General features: G+C 41.0%; 1 protein-coding gene across 1 annotated transcript in view; it reads left to right on the plus strand.

Moving 5' to 3' along the window:
* LOC136879316 (ras-GEF domain-containing family member 1B) overlaps nucleotides 1-16,194 on the plus strand; it is a 447,741-nt gene that overhangs the window by 251,118 nt on the left and 180,429 nt on the right. The window contains exon 4 of the mRNA XM_068229058.1: nucleotides 3,141-3,416. Coding sequence (XP_068085159.1) covers nucleotides 3,141-3,416 — 276 coding nt within the window. The remainder of the gene's footprint in view (nucleotides 1-3,140; nucleotides 3,417-16,194) is intronic.

The raw sequence follows: 16,194 nt of genomic DNA on the forward strand, positions 1-16,194 counted from the left end.
TATTTCATGTCATCCATGACTCTACATGATTATCAAAAAAAAACACATTGACTCGTCGCTCTGCTCACATTGTACAATGGCTAGCATATTTGCCGAGCATTTACTTTCCCTGGAATTACTTAAACAAATACAGGCTTCTGCCTACAATCATAACCCATGTCGTAACACATTTAACACTCTTGGTTAAATTATTCATCTCACAATTCTCTTTGCTCCTTAATTCTCGACGTCTTTACTGTTCATTATTCTCACAACACGGCCTCGCTCGTATCCGGCGGGCAAAAATACCTGTCGTGCACATTACGACTTCTTACGACAGTTCATGACATGGTCCAAATATCATATTTCCATTATCAACGTAGATCATCAGGGTTATTAATCATCTAGCTCGATCTCTTGATCATTCTCTGCTTCGCATCTCACAAAAAATTAGAGCTGACGCATCAATGGTTTCCTGGCACTCACTGTTTCTACATATAAAAAAAGTGGCGAGATTGCCTCTCAAAACACAGATGTTGAAAGATGTGTAACCGCAACTACACAGAAATAAATACTCGCGTCTACCAAAAATCGTCGCAAAAGACACGGGATAAGTACTATCAGACGCGGTCATCTGAAGGATGATCCCACAACATGAAAACAAAGCTGAAAGCGCATAAAAGCAAAAATAAACATTAAAATCATCGAGGCGGCGTCTACAAGATCAAAACTCCAACAAAAATATGACTCAAAACCATCGATATAATAACATGATGAAATATAAAAATTACTTATAAATCGGCATTACACTCATAGATCAAATATCATAGCTGCCTAAACTGTCAAAGTGACATACTACAGAAACAATCCATAACAACACGCAAACAACATCTACCTAAACGAAGTGCACACATAACTCGATTATTATTATTATTATTATTATTATTATTATTATTATTATTATTATTATTATAGTTACAATTATGATTATTTAAAAGATGTGAACTATTTACAATCCTATCTAATACTTTAAGCTACATTGATCATCGATTAGTCACGGTCCTACATTATTTATTTACATTATTTATTGATGCTCATACCTGTGTGATGGAGGCATGTTGACTCACCCTCCGGCCTCGGTCATGGTGAATTTAGAATTCCATCTTCAAGCTGATGTGGTATTCCAATTTTTTACACACGCAAATTTGACACATATTTGCCATGGCGTAACACACGCTTACGTTGACAGAAAACACTCGTATTTCTCGCACTCCCCTGCAGACTCCTGTCGTGAAGTTAGACGGTCGTCTTGCTACCTGCCTGGAAATCACCTGTTGGTCTACACACCGGTCTCTCAGCTTTTGTGTACACACACAGCTTATCGAACATTAACCCCAACTGGACATAACTGTTTGTTCAAGGTCTGCCACTGCGGCCTTCATTAAAGAAAAGTCATTCTCCTCCCCGTCTGCCTTTACAAGTTTCTCCCCGTAAACATCTCGCTTGCCAAACAGTTTATTAAATGGTAAAGCAAGCTAAATACAGTTCCAATGTTGTGGAGAAATTTATGCTGATAACAAAATGTGAAACTACCCGTGGGTTAGAGAGGTTTTATGTAATTATGCTGCAAACATGGATTTGTTCCTCTCGACTCGTAATGTGAGTTTATTTAAGCCAAGTGTTGAAAGTGTAGCTCTTGTCTGTTGTTTCTGCATAAATAGCAAAAGTTTGTTAAAGTGTTCATTTCTGAAATGTTACTCTCCCGAGTGAAATAATACAAGGCCTTCTCAAAATGCCTACAAGTGTCTCTAATCACTTTCTTACCAGCCAAAAGTAAAGCTGACTAACTAAATTAGCTGTCACTCTCTGTCACACTGTCGCTCTGATTCGCACTGTCAAACTGAAGTTTCACTGAGAGTACTCAAGAACCACTGCGAAAACTCAAGACACACTGAGAATTCAAACCCCTGGTCGCTGGGTTTTGTAAAGAGTTCTCCCCCACCTAGAAAAATAGTTCCGTGGGAGGGATGTGGCGTAATGATCTAGCCCTCGGGAACGCTTTATCGTACATCCGTAGGTTAGAGTTTCCGAAATTTATGTACCAGACTTCCTAATTTTTGTCTGACTTACATGTAATATTGCGCCGTGGGAAATGATCACAGGATAATCCACACGACGGCGCGCGTCACTGGTGTTATTTTCTTCCGGTGAATGGCTCCATCCCGCCATGACACTTCATTCTGCTGGGCCCACTTACTCCTCCGTGTGAAGTTAAATTTTATTAATTAGGCACTAATTAACCACAGATTCGCACTGATAATTTTCCAAATATTATAAAGAAATCAGGACACTGTTTTTCACCACCACACCGGGCTTCAGATCGTGAAATACTGACTGTAGATTTCCCGCTATGACAGTTCATTCAAATTTAGAATTTTGTGATTGGCTGAGATTTTCGCGCTCTTCGTAAAGTGGATACTTCCATTTCCTCCCAAGGATTGGCGGGTATTGTCGTTGTCCCTTTTGTCCTAGCTAAGTAGGTCAGGCCTCAACGCGTGATTTTCTCGTGAGAACCAGAAGAAAGTCGCCACTCCTAGGCGCTGTCATAAAATTTATTGGAAGGAGTACTCAGGGTGGTTTACAAGTTGGACGTGCTCTAAGGAGAGTTTTGTGGATTCTACTCGCCGCCTGACTGGCGCCAGAAAGTTCCTTTGTGATTGCTAGTTTGCCAGCCTACTGTAGTATCCCATATGCGAAATATTCAACTTTTAATTTGTAAATTAATTACGTAAATTCGCTTATGGGTGCAGTATTAGTGACTTTGTTTGACGATTTTGTGTTCACTGCTCCACTGCTGGCTTACGCACGGTGAGAGCTATACAACACAACCGGTAGCGACTGGTGTAACTTTTTCTACGACTTACATGAGTAATTGTATTGTTTATGTCGTGGCCTTTCCGTGAAATCAAACAGCTAATATTTTGCATGTCGACTTTGTGTTCTTTTCGTGAGGCTTCAGTTCCATCAACAAAGTATCAAAGTAGGTTTCGGTATGAAGGGTGTGATGTTTCCCTTGTGAGCAAGCACTGAAATAATTATATCTCCTGCTATGTTATTTTTGTAATCAGTCACTGATATCACGTCTCTGTTGTGTGTTACAGCAGGATCGCCTGGGTCGCTTTGTGCCCCACCTCGTGCAGCTGTTGGCGGAGTGGACGGAGACGTTCCCGTACGACTTTCGGGACGAACGAGTCATGGCACACGTACGCAGTATCACACAGAAGTGTGTGACGGTGGATCCTGGAATCCGCAAAGAAGTGTCCACGCTCCTGCAGAACCTTCTACATCGCCTCACAACCTTGGAGAAATACGAAGAGTTCTTACAAAGGGTTAACGCCGAGGCAGCTCCTACCAACTCAGTGGAGAACCTCAGCTCTGTAAGTATATAATCTTCATTAGTTGAACGGGTTAAACAGTTTAGTAAAGCAAACTCAAGAGATTGGTGGGTGTGAAAGAATGCCAACGTAGTTTATGTAGACTTTTCTGTGTTGAGTGCAGTTTGAGAACATCGCAGCGCGCACGTATGGTGTGGGAGTCGTCATCTTCCGGCTCCTTCTTCTGTACTGATCGGACAAGCAAGTAAAGCGGAGCCACTGCTTGATCTAGCACGTACCAAGTGGCATCCGTTCCACGCTCCGGTCACAAGAGTTGTCAGCTCCTCACTTTCACAACAGTTTCAATGGACTATAGGGTGTCTTCGAAACGACACTTCATACGATTTTGAAACAAAGTGTGTTGCGTTTCCTTTGCAGATAAATTTCATGATCTGTCGGCTCTACTATTTACGGGACACACTGTGGTATGTTTGGCGACAAGAGAGACTTTTGCCGCTCTTCTCTTCAAATGATTGTCACGTGAAAAGTAAGGGTCGAATGTTGCTTGATTGCGTATGTATTTGAAAGTAATGATGATGAACAAGACGATAGAGAACTGTTAGGTTTAAACGCACAACTCAGGTAAGCCTGAACATTTTGCACAGCCAGGATAGTTTTACAAGGTGGGATTAAGAAATATCATGATCCAAGGCGGGTAAGACGGACATTTTGACACACTTCCAGTAGCTGTAAAGGTGTCAAGGTATTTCATCCTGAGCCCTATACTCGTTTCAACTTTAGCAGGAAGAATCCTTCTACTCGCCAAACCATAGATTCGGGCACTTGCTTAGGCAATGTTAAAATATATATTTTCACGCAGGTTTAGCAAAAAAAATCAAAAAGAGCGAGGCATATCAGTCCATAATAAACTACAGTAGAAGTTATCAAACTTGTGTTGTCGTGGTCCCAGTTTGCCACCAAAATCTGCACGAACCTGTCCTGTCGAAAGTAAAATATGTTGATAATGACCTTGAAAGGAAGATCACCATAAAATCTGTTTAATGTATATATTGCTCTCGGCCATGGAGGGTGGGAGAAGTGGAGGGGGAGACCAAGGTGACAATGCTTAGATTCGGTTTTTGAATGATTTAAATATAAGTGATGTGAACTAAATGAGGCCACAAAGCCAGGCATGATAATGGCGTGTAGCCTCCGAAAAGGCGTGGTTCAAGTCTTCCGGGCTGACATCACATAGACGATTTGCGCGTCTATGAGCATGAGGCCCTCCCTTAGTCGCTGAGCCATCGGAATTAACCCCGACCGTGTCGGGAATCGAACCCGAGACCCTCTGGACCAAAGGCCAACACACTAATCATTTGGCCATGGAGCCGGACTCGAAGCCAGGTGTGAATAGAGGATTGTGAAGGCGAGTAGTTAATTCAGAGAGACTTGCAGATTTAGGTGCATAATACTTACAGTTGCTTCGTCAACTCTTGGGATATTATTACTCTGTGCGGAATTGTTCGCTCTTATATTGACTGAAGATAATGTTAGGTCGAACATGGGGCAAGCAGTGCGAACTGGTTTGTTAGTGAAAGTTTGTGTGCATCAGAATAATATTTAATGGCCATTTAAAGCAGAAGGAAGAAATCACTTCTCTTTTATAAAATATAAGTGATTTGAAGCTTCTGATGTGAATTATACTTAAATAGAAATGAAACTGCGGAGACGTAGTTAATGTGTACAAGATACGAGAACAGTAGTTTTTATATCACAAATGTTGGAAAATGTACGAGAAAGTGCTGACTCTAGTTCTGCGTGGCTTGAAGAGCTAATGGACCTCTACAGACAACAATGTCTCATTACAGACCTAACGTAAAACAGTAATATTCGTATCTCGTGAATGGAATGGCCAAAGTGAATTCCTAAATCTTTGTTCTACACTCCAATTGTTGTCTTGTTACACTACGCCCTTCTGCTGCTGCTGCTGCTGCTCCCGTCTTAGACTATGGCTAAACTTTTTTTTTTTTTTTTTTTTTTGCTATGGGCTTTACGTCGCACCGACACAGATAGGTCTTATGGCGACGATGGGATAGGAAAGGCCTAGGAGTTGGAAGGAAGCGGCCGTGGCCTTAATTAAGGTACAGCCCCAGCATTCGCCTGGTGTGAAAATGGGAAACCACGGAAAACCATTTTCAGGGCTGCCGATAGTGGGATTCGAACCTACTATCTCCCGGATGCAAGCTCACAGCCGCGCGCCTCTACGCGCACGGCCAACTCGCCCGGTCTGGCTAAACTTAGAAGACATAACACGGTCTCAGTCATGTCTGTCTTAATTACCAGAGCATGGCTTCTCCAACTTCCCTTTACTTACTTCGACTCCCTACGAGATGAATGCAGCCCTCCTCTATGCTCCGCTTGCCGCAGCAACACATTAAACAGAGAAGTGTACAAGCTCTCGCGGGATTTGTGGCACTGCAATCCCCAGACCATATGTATGTTCGTTCGTTTGTATGTTAGTAATTTCCGCAACTGTGCAAGGTGATAACTTTGGTAGTTGTTAATGGAAGTTTTCTTAATTGTTGCACTGATCCTGCTATTCTTCTATATTCGTATCACATATGTACTTATTCTTTTAAGGGTACTGTACTAGCGTTGTCCCGATAATGTCAAATTATACGTGTATAGTATTTCTCCTCCTAATCCATGCGAAGTATTTTTCTGAAACTTTTTGAAAATTTTATGGATATGACCTTTAGATTTTACTGATTCTTTATAAAATACCGGGGTAGTTGGCCCTGCGGTTAAGCGCGCGCAGCTGTGAGCTTGCATCCATGAGATAGCGGGTTCGAAATGTCGGCAGCCCTGATGATGATTTTCCGTGCTTTCCCATTTTCAAACCAGGCAAATGCTGGGGCTGTACCTTAATTAAGGCCACGGCCGCTTCCTTTTCACTCCTAGGTCTGTCCCATCCCATCGTCACCATAAGACGTAAAACAAATTTAAAATTATGAAATTGATAAATCCGATTGAAATTTTGAAATTTGTTATTGAAAGGCGAACTTTTGAAGAACAAATTTAGTGAAAAAATGAAGCCACATTTTCCAATTTCGACTCAGTTAATGAAATTTCAAATATTCTACTTTTGTTTAATAGTGTGTTTTTTGCAAGCATGTTACAGGACCGTAGTAGTTATATTTAGTGTTCGACAGACTGAAAAACGTTTAAGGAACAAATTAATTTTTCCTAATTGTCAATATTCTGCTAATTTTTGCCTACAAGTTCAGTTTATCGATTGAAGTATTACTAAACTGTTGTAATGTTAGAGAAGCCTGAGTCTTATTGTTCCAGAAATAAAGTATGATCTGATAAATGTACGTTTTTAGAAAAGCAAATTAAAGTTATAGGCTGGTATAATTGGCGTCACACCGAAAAAATATAGCTTCAAAACACAACAGCTAAGTGTTGAGGTGACCAAGGCAGTCGAACAATTGATTGTCTCCTTCCTGCGCAAGTCGTGAAAATGTTTATAGGACATACATTTAGCAACATGAGTTGCGACATAATACAACAAATAGAGGAGTTATGTTTATGAGTTAGAATATTGGTTTGTACGGTCATGACAATTTATTCAGGTGAAACTCAGTTAAAAATTCCTGTGAATAACAAACATAATTCAACAATATATTTACTGTAGTGAAAAATGATGAACATATTTAAACAAAATTGGTGGATCTCTTACAGTCCAAAAGAATAAATAAGACGCAAAATGCATACAATTTAAATACGGACAAATGTGTCACATTTATTCGAGACTGATTCGAAACTTCTGGTATATTTCTTGTTGGATGAGTTTTACAGTGTTTGGAATCAGGTTCTGAGCACTGATTTGTCTCAGCTTTTGAGGTGAGCATCTGGCATGGAAGAACGGATGTGACTTTTACATAATTTAATTCAAGAAAACAGCTGTTCACGCGGTTGCGTATTATTGAACATACTAAAGATTTTGGTAGCCTAAGCATGGAAACATTTCTCCGGAAACGTTCTGATAGATATCGAGAAGATTTTCGCACGATATACGAGATTTTGCTCGGTCACTTCGTGCTATTGCGGACCGTGAACTCGTTCGGCGGAGAGGAAGGGCTGCGACTCCTGTTAGGAAGCCAATGACGTAACTGTAAATGCAAGCGGAAAGGAAATGACCCTGAGCTTGCCCTGGGAAACGTGAGAGCCATGTTGTTTGGTATCAGCCAGATGTACAACTCTGATTCAAATTTTTTTTGGCGAGACCTAGCGTTTGCAGTGTACTGTTTTCTGGTATGGGCTAGAACAAATTTGTTACTCTCGTTTCTCCTGTCTCAGTCTCATTCTTGGCTTTGCTAATAAGAAAGTGACTGAGTAAGGTTTGAGCGATGCTAGTAATGCCATTCCTTATGTTCCCCATTCCCTCTGTTATGAATGCTGTGAAAATGTTCCTCTTAGTGTTGGTTGGTGCGTGCATTTCATTGGGTTTTCCAGACTGATGTGTAATATCAACTTTCGGCTTGGTGAAGAAGGTAACGGAAAACACACTGCTCATAAATTCCCTCGTAAGACTCTTCATTGACACCTAACCAATCTACGACAGCTGATGGTGGAGCTGTTGAGGATCCAGCCAACTTTTGGGCTGATTTCTGAACATAACATCGAGCAAAAATGGATGTGCGGCGACTTTTGAGGAACAACATTAATTCGAATGGAGCGACCGATGTCTGTCGGACTAAGCATATTTGAAAACAATTTTTTGTAAGTACGGTACGAATAGTTGTCGGATGTTCAAAATAACCTCTCTCCTGAGTTTGAAATGCACATATATAAGCTTACTGCTCGATGACCTTTACCGCGTAGCCCATTCACTCGGTACAAAAGCATTCGGCCTTACCAAAATAGTTGGTCACTTGCTGTCTTTCTGTCCACAAGATAAGGGGTTGGCGTCCGGCATATTAAAGAATTCCTTATGGACGAAATTTTCACTATTCTGGTGCCTTTTAAAACCTTTAGCAATTGAAGAGTCATCAATCAAATTTTTTGCTAGTGGCTTTACGTCGCTCCGACAAAGATAGGTCTCATGGCGACGATGGGATAGGAAAGGCCTAGAAGTTCGAAGGAAGCGGCCGTGGCCATAATTAAGGTACAGCCCCAGCATTTGCCTGGTGTGAAAATGGGAAACCACTGGAAACCATCTTCAGGGCTGCCGACAGTGGGATTCGAACCCACTATATCCCGGATACAAGCTGATAACCGCACGCCCCTGACCACACAGCCAATTCGCCCGGTCATCAATCAAATAATATCCATATTATTAACTCGTTCACGACGGTGTGTGGCACTGGTGGTATACACATATCATTCGCAAAGGCTATCATGAATTATCGTCGATACAGATACGGAGGCTGTCATCTACCAACGGTCGATTCCTGAGGCTATAATGAACCACCGATGGTACTCGCTTACATACTGATCCGTACGTCTCAGCAAACAGATTTAGAAGTGGTGGTGGTGGTAATTATTGTTTTAAGAGGAAGTAGAACTAGGCAACCATCCTCTATATAACACTAATCAGAGAAAAAAATGGAAGGTATCCCACACTTTGAAAAATGAAGGTATCGGCCAAAGAAATCCACGGGCCACGAAGGGCATGACAATGAATGACTCCCTACGCCTCGATACCTAATACCGTCCGGGTCGCAAAAGAATGAGAGTTGACCAAGCGAGGCCGGATAGGATAGATGAAAGTGAGGAGCCTGGCACAAGTAAGTGGAAGCAATGCCAGGAGCTACCTAAGTGCTCCATTGTCGTCATTTCACGCTCCCAAGTTGAGAGTCGCTGGGGCTCCTTTTAGCCGCCTCCTATGACAGGTAGGGGCTACTGTGAATGTTATTCTACCTCCCCCACCCACAGTGGTAATTTAGGGAGAAATTCAGCTCTTGGTAGGAGTCGTCATAATGTATAGCAAGACAATTGGTCGCATGGCCGGCAATTAGAACTCCCGAAACCATCATTAATGGTGGAAAACACTTGACGAGTCGGACTAACCGTGTTCAGGATCACCACATAAACTAGTGATTGAGCCCCTAATGTGAACTGGATGATCTGTCGAAGTAATCACTGCGAGAAAAGGAGGGATATCGGGCATTTGCCACTGGTAGTATGTCCAGCTTTCCTACGGGCCTTCGTGTTCCATGTATGAGGAATGGATAAAGAATAGGTAGAAAATGACCGAAAATACACTTCCGGCGTTTTTGAGGAAACTTCTCTTTTTTGTATCTACCTAAACAAAGTGGAAGACGGAAGAATCCCACTTACGCTGGGAAGAGGAAAAAAATAATATTGAATTTCGTCGCGAAAGTGCTGAAGAATCCTCCCAGTTAAAGGTAGAAAAGAACATGTATTATGCAGGGAAAGTTAAGAATTCCTTCATGAAATTAAATCTCTGTTGCAGTATTTGTAAAAATACTAAAAATCCTTGCATGAGTTTTAAAATTTGATTGATATTCTTATAGCTTCTTTTCCCTGTATCGGTAGTATTCAGCTAATGTTCAGTATTTTATGCAATAATTGATAGGCCTATTATTTTCATAGAGACTGGATTTAGGACCGTAGTTAAACTATTTTTGATGTTATAATCCCAAGCTTTGCGTAGCCGCAGACAGTGCGAGATTTGCATGCACGTGCGGAGCATACGCTCCCAGTACGTATCGATTCACTACCACCTGGACTCTCGCCCCCTCTCGCAGCGTGAGCCAAATCCTAATGGAATTAGGATCCTTTGTTGAAATATTTAAAAAAAAGCGCTCTTTTCTCGTAACGGAGAGCGACGTTTAAAAATTTAAGATTATAGTTATTATTAATGATGTCTTTATAACGAAAAAGGGCAGCAATTCATCTTATGTCACTCTTTTTTTCTCTTGGGTCAAAATCCCTGCACTGGGAGAGCAAGGGGTGTACTCAGCGTAGATTCTTATATGTACCGCAATAGTATTTCACTAACTTAATACTCTATTCTATCTCCAGCACATCTGATTTAGTGGAGGCCTATTCGAGCAAGTAATGTAAGTCATCTTATAATCTTAAACATTGTTACACAGAACGTGACAAAAGTATGGGACAGAATTTAAAACCTGGGACCCGTTCCACGAACGAACTTTGCAATTTTTCATTTTTGCACTCTGCCCTTTTCAAGTCTTTCTGTTCCACCATGATCTAGGTATTACTTTTCAGTTTCTTCTCAAACTGAAAAGTCTATGCGCAAGAGCGTTCCAATGAAGTGTATTCCATGAACAAACTATATAATATTTCGTAATTTTAATGCGTCACTTTTGACGTTGAAGTTGACGACATAATGAGGTTATGAAAATTAATTCTGTCTTTTTACGTTCTCTTGTTGAATTTTTCATTACTATCCTCACTTGATAATAACACAAGCTCTCGTCGTAATATGTTATATCACTAAACCAAGTTTTACGTCGTGAAACTAGTGTAGTTAATTGTTGATTGACAGTTGAAAAGGGAATCGTCTCTTTATAAGATTTCTGAAAACATTTTTAATTCATTTCTTTGCACTTTGCATTTCTGTACCAAAGGAGGAACATAACAGGCTTGAAAAGTGAAAATATTCCTAACTTTTCACGTCGCAAAGCAAATCTGAAAAGTGATGATGGAACAAAATCTGAACTGAAAACTGCAAAGTGAAAAATTGCAAAGTTCGTTCCTGGAACAGGCCTCTGGATTCCTAGTGTCTTACACAAACATTACTACGTTAACCAATTTTAAAGCATGATATTATAAGGGTAGTAACTCCTTAAGTGGAGTGTCGGCCTCTGTATTGCAAGATCGTGAGTTCAAACCCGGCCGAAGCGGTCGAATTTTTGAACAGCAGAAATTGCCCGTTCATCTCTCCGTGTCACACGATGTCGGCATGTAAAAGATCTTTGATGATACATTGGGTGTTTATCCGACAAAATTAATTAAAGTTGAGCCATAAATCGACCAAGTGAAATCCAGTTTAGTCTGTCATGTGGTAGAAACTGACGCACAGGCAGTCTAAAATGAAAATCCTCAGCCTGTTTTCAGTCATTCGACCGGGTTAGGAATGGAATGGAATGAATGAAGCCTATCGCACTCCTCTGGGGCAATGATTAATGACTGACAGATGAAATTAAATGTTAAAGGAGAGTATCGCTGGAATGAAAGATGACGGGGAAAACCGGAGTATCCGGAGAAAAAACTGTCCCACCTGCGCTTTTTCTAGCACAAATTTCAACAGGGAGTGCCTGGGATTTGAACCACGAAACTAAGCGGTGAGAGGTCGGTGAGATGCCGCCTGAGCCACAGAGGTTCCAGGCAGTCTACATCGTGTCAATTCATAATGCCTGCACAGGCTAGCTGAGGCTGTACGATTATTATTATTATTATTATTGTTATTATTATTATTATTATTATTATTATTATTATTATTATTCCTACGTGGCTCGTTGGCATTTCACCGCTCGTTTCCGTGGTTCAAATCCCGGTCATTCCATGCGAGATTTGTGCTGGACAAAGCGGGGGCAGGACAGGTTTTTCTCCGGGTAATGCGGTTTTACCTGTCATAATTCATTCCAGCAACACTCTGCAACATCATTTCGTTTCATCTGTCATTCATCAATCATTGCCCCAGAGGAGTGCGACAGGCTTCGGCAGCCGGCACAATTCCTATCCTCGCCGCGAGATGGGGGCTTCATTCATTCCATTCCTGACCCGGTCAAATGGCTGGAAACAGGCTGTAAATTTTCATTTTCATTTTCCTTTTATTATTATTATTATTATTATCATCATCATATGGGGATTCTGTTGTGTGGCGAACGTTGATGTGCTAGGATACTTATTACGAAATTCTCTCGAATGCTCTTAAATTTTCGAGACTTTAGCATTTCAGTTTTTAGACACAAGTTTTAAGCTGTCATATAAGCCAGCCTCATACCATAGTGGTCACGGCGGTACCTCGGTAATGTGAGTTGTACAGGTTCGAGTCACCTTCAAGTTATTTGTTTTTGTTAGGTCATTTTATTTATTCGCAATGAGCAGATTGCGTCTAATAGGAATGAACTGGAAGGATAAAGCAGTATGCATAAACTGGCTTCGGTGGTGGGATCATGTGAGGCAAATGGAGAAGGATAGATTACACAGAAAGGTAATAGACTCGGTCATGGAGGGTAAGAGAAGTAGCGGAAGACCAAGACGACGATGGTTAGACGCAGTTTTTAATGATTTAAAGATAAGAGATGTAGAACTAAACGAGGTCACAGAGCTGGTTAAAAATAGAGGATTGCGGAAGAGTTTAGTACATTCAGAGAGGGTTGCAGATTGAACACTGAATAGTATAACAATCTGTCACGAAGATGTATGTACAGTTTATTTTAACTGTATGTCTGTATTATCATACGTCCTTTCAAGACGTTGTATATGCTCGTGTAAGGCACATGACATTACGCAGTAGTTAAGATTTTATTTTTTGGTAAACACATGCATTTACAAGTAAACCTACATGCCGTTCTTATGGTAATCTTTGCCTTTATATAGTCATTTACCTCGTGTTCTAAGGCACGACTGCGGAAGATCACTGCAAACATTTGATAATAATGATTTCTTTCTGCGTTAATGTTGCTTTATCCTGGAGAAGTGTCATACATGTTTTTGCTATATGTAACATGTGGAATAATTTCGCAGGACGTGGCAGTACGTTTACCTTCCACCCTGTAGACTTCCCTTGTTAGTGTTCTTCAGAGATTTGTTTCTGTTATATATAATCTTCAGTATGAAGTGTTTTTATATGTTTGCCTGATCGTTAGTAATTTGTTGTTTGGTTCACCATCATTTCACTTCAAATAATTACACTGATCAACAAAAAATTGAATTTTGGGGGATATCTTGGCATCGAACACACGATCTAAGACAACTGAAACATGTTCATTCAAAATATGCAGACTATTTGTCTCCATCGTCCACAGTTCTTTAGATATGCAACTTCAACCATTTGCATACAGCACGTTTAACATTGTATCAAGGAAACCAACTCGCGGATAGAAATTTCACTAGAGCAATGATTGTTACTTGGAATAGTAATAAACAGGGCTTTTGCTAAGATGAATACAAATGCACCACATGGCACATATTAGATTTATTTGTTACACAGCCGCACATGTAGTAAAAGAGATTTCTTGAATTTATACAACCTCTGGACACCACAATGTCCACAACAAAAGGAAGCAAATGAAAATGTTCAGCTTTGTATGAAAAATAAGGAAAAACAATCAAAACAATTCTTGATGAAAGCTGTTCCATTAAAAAATAAAACTTTGTCAACATCTTCAAAGCTGACTCGATAGAGTAAAACGGATTTTCAGATTTGAAATCAGCATGAAAACTGCACTACGTCAGATAATCTATCCCTTGTGAATCTGTGTTGTCGGAACAGCAAATCGTCTCTTCGACGCGCAGTAACACTGCGGAACGCAAGCATTAGACAGCGCTTTATGCCATCAAATTGAGAGTCTTCTTTAGGTGCGATTTTGATGAATGTAACAGAAGAAGATAAACCGTATGCACGACCTCACAAGTGGCTCTCCAAGGATTGAACTCTATCCTCCTAAGTGCTCTTCTAATGGCTATTGTCTCTTGGCAGCGTCTGCTAGCAGGGGAGCAGAAGAAAACTGGATTTTTTTGACGAGAGCTAGGGCCTCAAGAACGCTGTGCGTAGTAGAGCACGTAGTCAGCTGTGACTACCACAGTCTATATTATAAGATCGTCTGTCATCCTATACTTTTTGAATGCTAACCTGATATTTGTCTTTTTATACCGGATAGGGCAAAATAATGGCATATGTCAAGTTCACTTTAATTGTTGTATGTTTGTTGAAACATCGCGGGGAAAATGGTTTGGTGGATTTCCATCAAATTTGGCATTTAAGTTTAGGATAAGGGCGAATAGAATCTTAGTTACGAGTTATTTAATCCGCGAGCGCTTTGTTATCACGCGATCAGTCGCACGTATAGGTTTTATCTAACATGGTCTTTTTTCGCAAATAATGATCTAATTCTCTCTGTGTTATTTTTATACTTTAAAAATGCACTAAGGGTATTCTCTGATTACTGATAAATTTTGCTCTTTTTTTCAACGTGCCTTGATTATAAATAAAAATACGCACATTGTGTAAAAATTACTATGTGAAATACGATTTTCCGCCTCTGTGGTGTAGTGGTTAGCGTGATTAGCTGCCACCCCCGAAGACCCGGCTTCGATTCCCGGCTTTACCACGAAATTTGAAAAGTGTTATGAGGGCTGGAACCGGGTTCACTCAGCCTCGGGAGGTCAACTGAATAGAGGTGGGTTCGATTTCCACCTCAGCCATCCTCGAAGTGGTTCTCCGTGGTCTTCCACTTATCTTCCAGGCAAATGCCGGGAAGTTACCTAACTTAAGGCACGGCCGCTTCCTTCCCTCTCCCTTGCCGATTCCTTCCAAACTTTCCAAACTTCCGCTCCCCCCACTACAAGGCCCCTGTTCAACATAACAGGTGAGGCTGCCTGGGCGTGGTAATGGTCCTCCTCCCCACTTGTATCCCCCGACCCAAAGTCTTGCGCTCCAGGACACTGCCCTTGAGGTGGCAGGGGTGGGATCCCTCGCTGAGTCCGAGGGAAAAACCAACTCTTGTGGGTAAACGGATTAAGAAAGAAAGAAAAGATTAGGTATCTACGCTTGGGGTTGCATAATAGGAATAAGAAACTTTGTAAATTGTGCTAAAACATACGCAAAAGAAATGTGGAGTCGCATAAAAATTCAACAATTAATTCAACTCAGCTCTCTCTTGCCTACCCTATACCTATGAATCATCCTCATGACCACACAAAATTTGTTGTATATTGGGAAGAACTGCTCAGTATTCTCTCGATTTTTATATCACATCACTGCACAAGAATTCAATCATCGAATTTCAAAATGACTGGTGTACGTGGACAGTGAGTAAGTGAGCCGAATGACGCGACAACTTTACTGAAAAAAAAAATGTCTAATCGTTTTTTTTGCTTTACGTCGCACCGACACAGGGCTACCGATAGTGGTGTTCGAACCAACTATCCCTCGAATGCAAGCTCACAGCTGCGCGCCCCTAACCGCACGGCCAATCCACCCGAATCAGAAAACCGTAAATACAGTGAAATTTCCAAGTTCTTCGAAATCGTTTAAGAAAAGACGATGATGCAGGTCATTGATGATTGCGTGTACACTACAGGTATTTTTCATCTAATTCTGTATACTTATTTAATGGGGTTGTTACTATGCGGGATAGGCTTTGTAACATAACTTGATGCGAAGAGGTGGCTGCAGAAGAACCTTGAATCTGAAAACTGAATGGCGCATTGGAAAGCAGTCTATAGAATGAAGACCACAGGTGTTGTCGAATTGGTCCGATGGTCATAGGAATTTAGCACTGGGGATAGGGTCGAACTGGTCCGACGCTAGAGTATCAAAACCAAGGATCGGAGAAGTCTTATCTTCCGCTCTATTATACCAACTGTCCCAATAAAATGACACAGGACAATATATTCAATATAGGTAGTGGCATTTTCGCCTTGTGAGATAACGTGTATATGTCGTGACCTTGAGGTAAGGTTAGGATTGCCACTGTTGACCCGATTGTGTCTTGTCACATTCTGAATATTTAAATCCCTCAAAAAGGACGAACGAAATGAGGCAAATGTTGAAGGGTGAGGGGTGGAGGGAGGAGATTAATAACGCATTCCGGAATTCGTGCCTCTACCTGCCAAC

This window comes from Anabrus simplex, chromosome 8, assembly GCF_040414725.1.
Source record: "Anabrus simplex isolate iqAnaSimp1 chromosome 8, ASM4041472v1, whole genome shotgun sequence".
NCBI classification, from domain to species: Eukaryota; Metazoa; Arthropoda; class Insecta; order Orthoptera; family Tettigoniidae; genus Anabrus; species Anabrus simplex.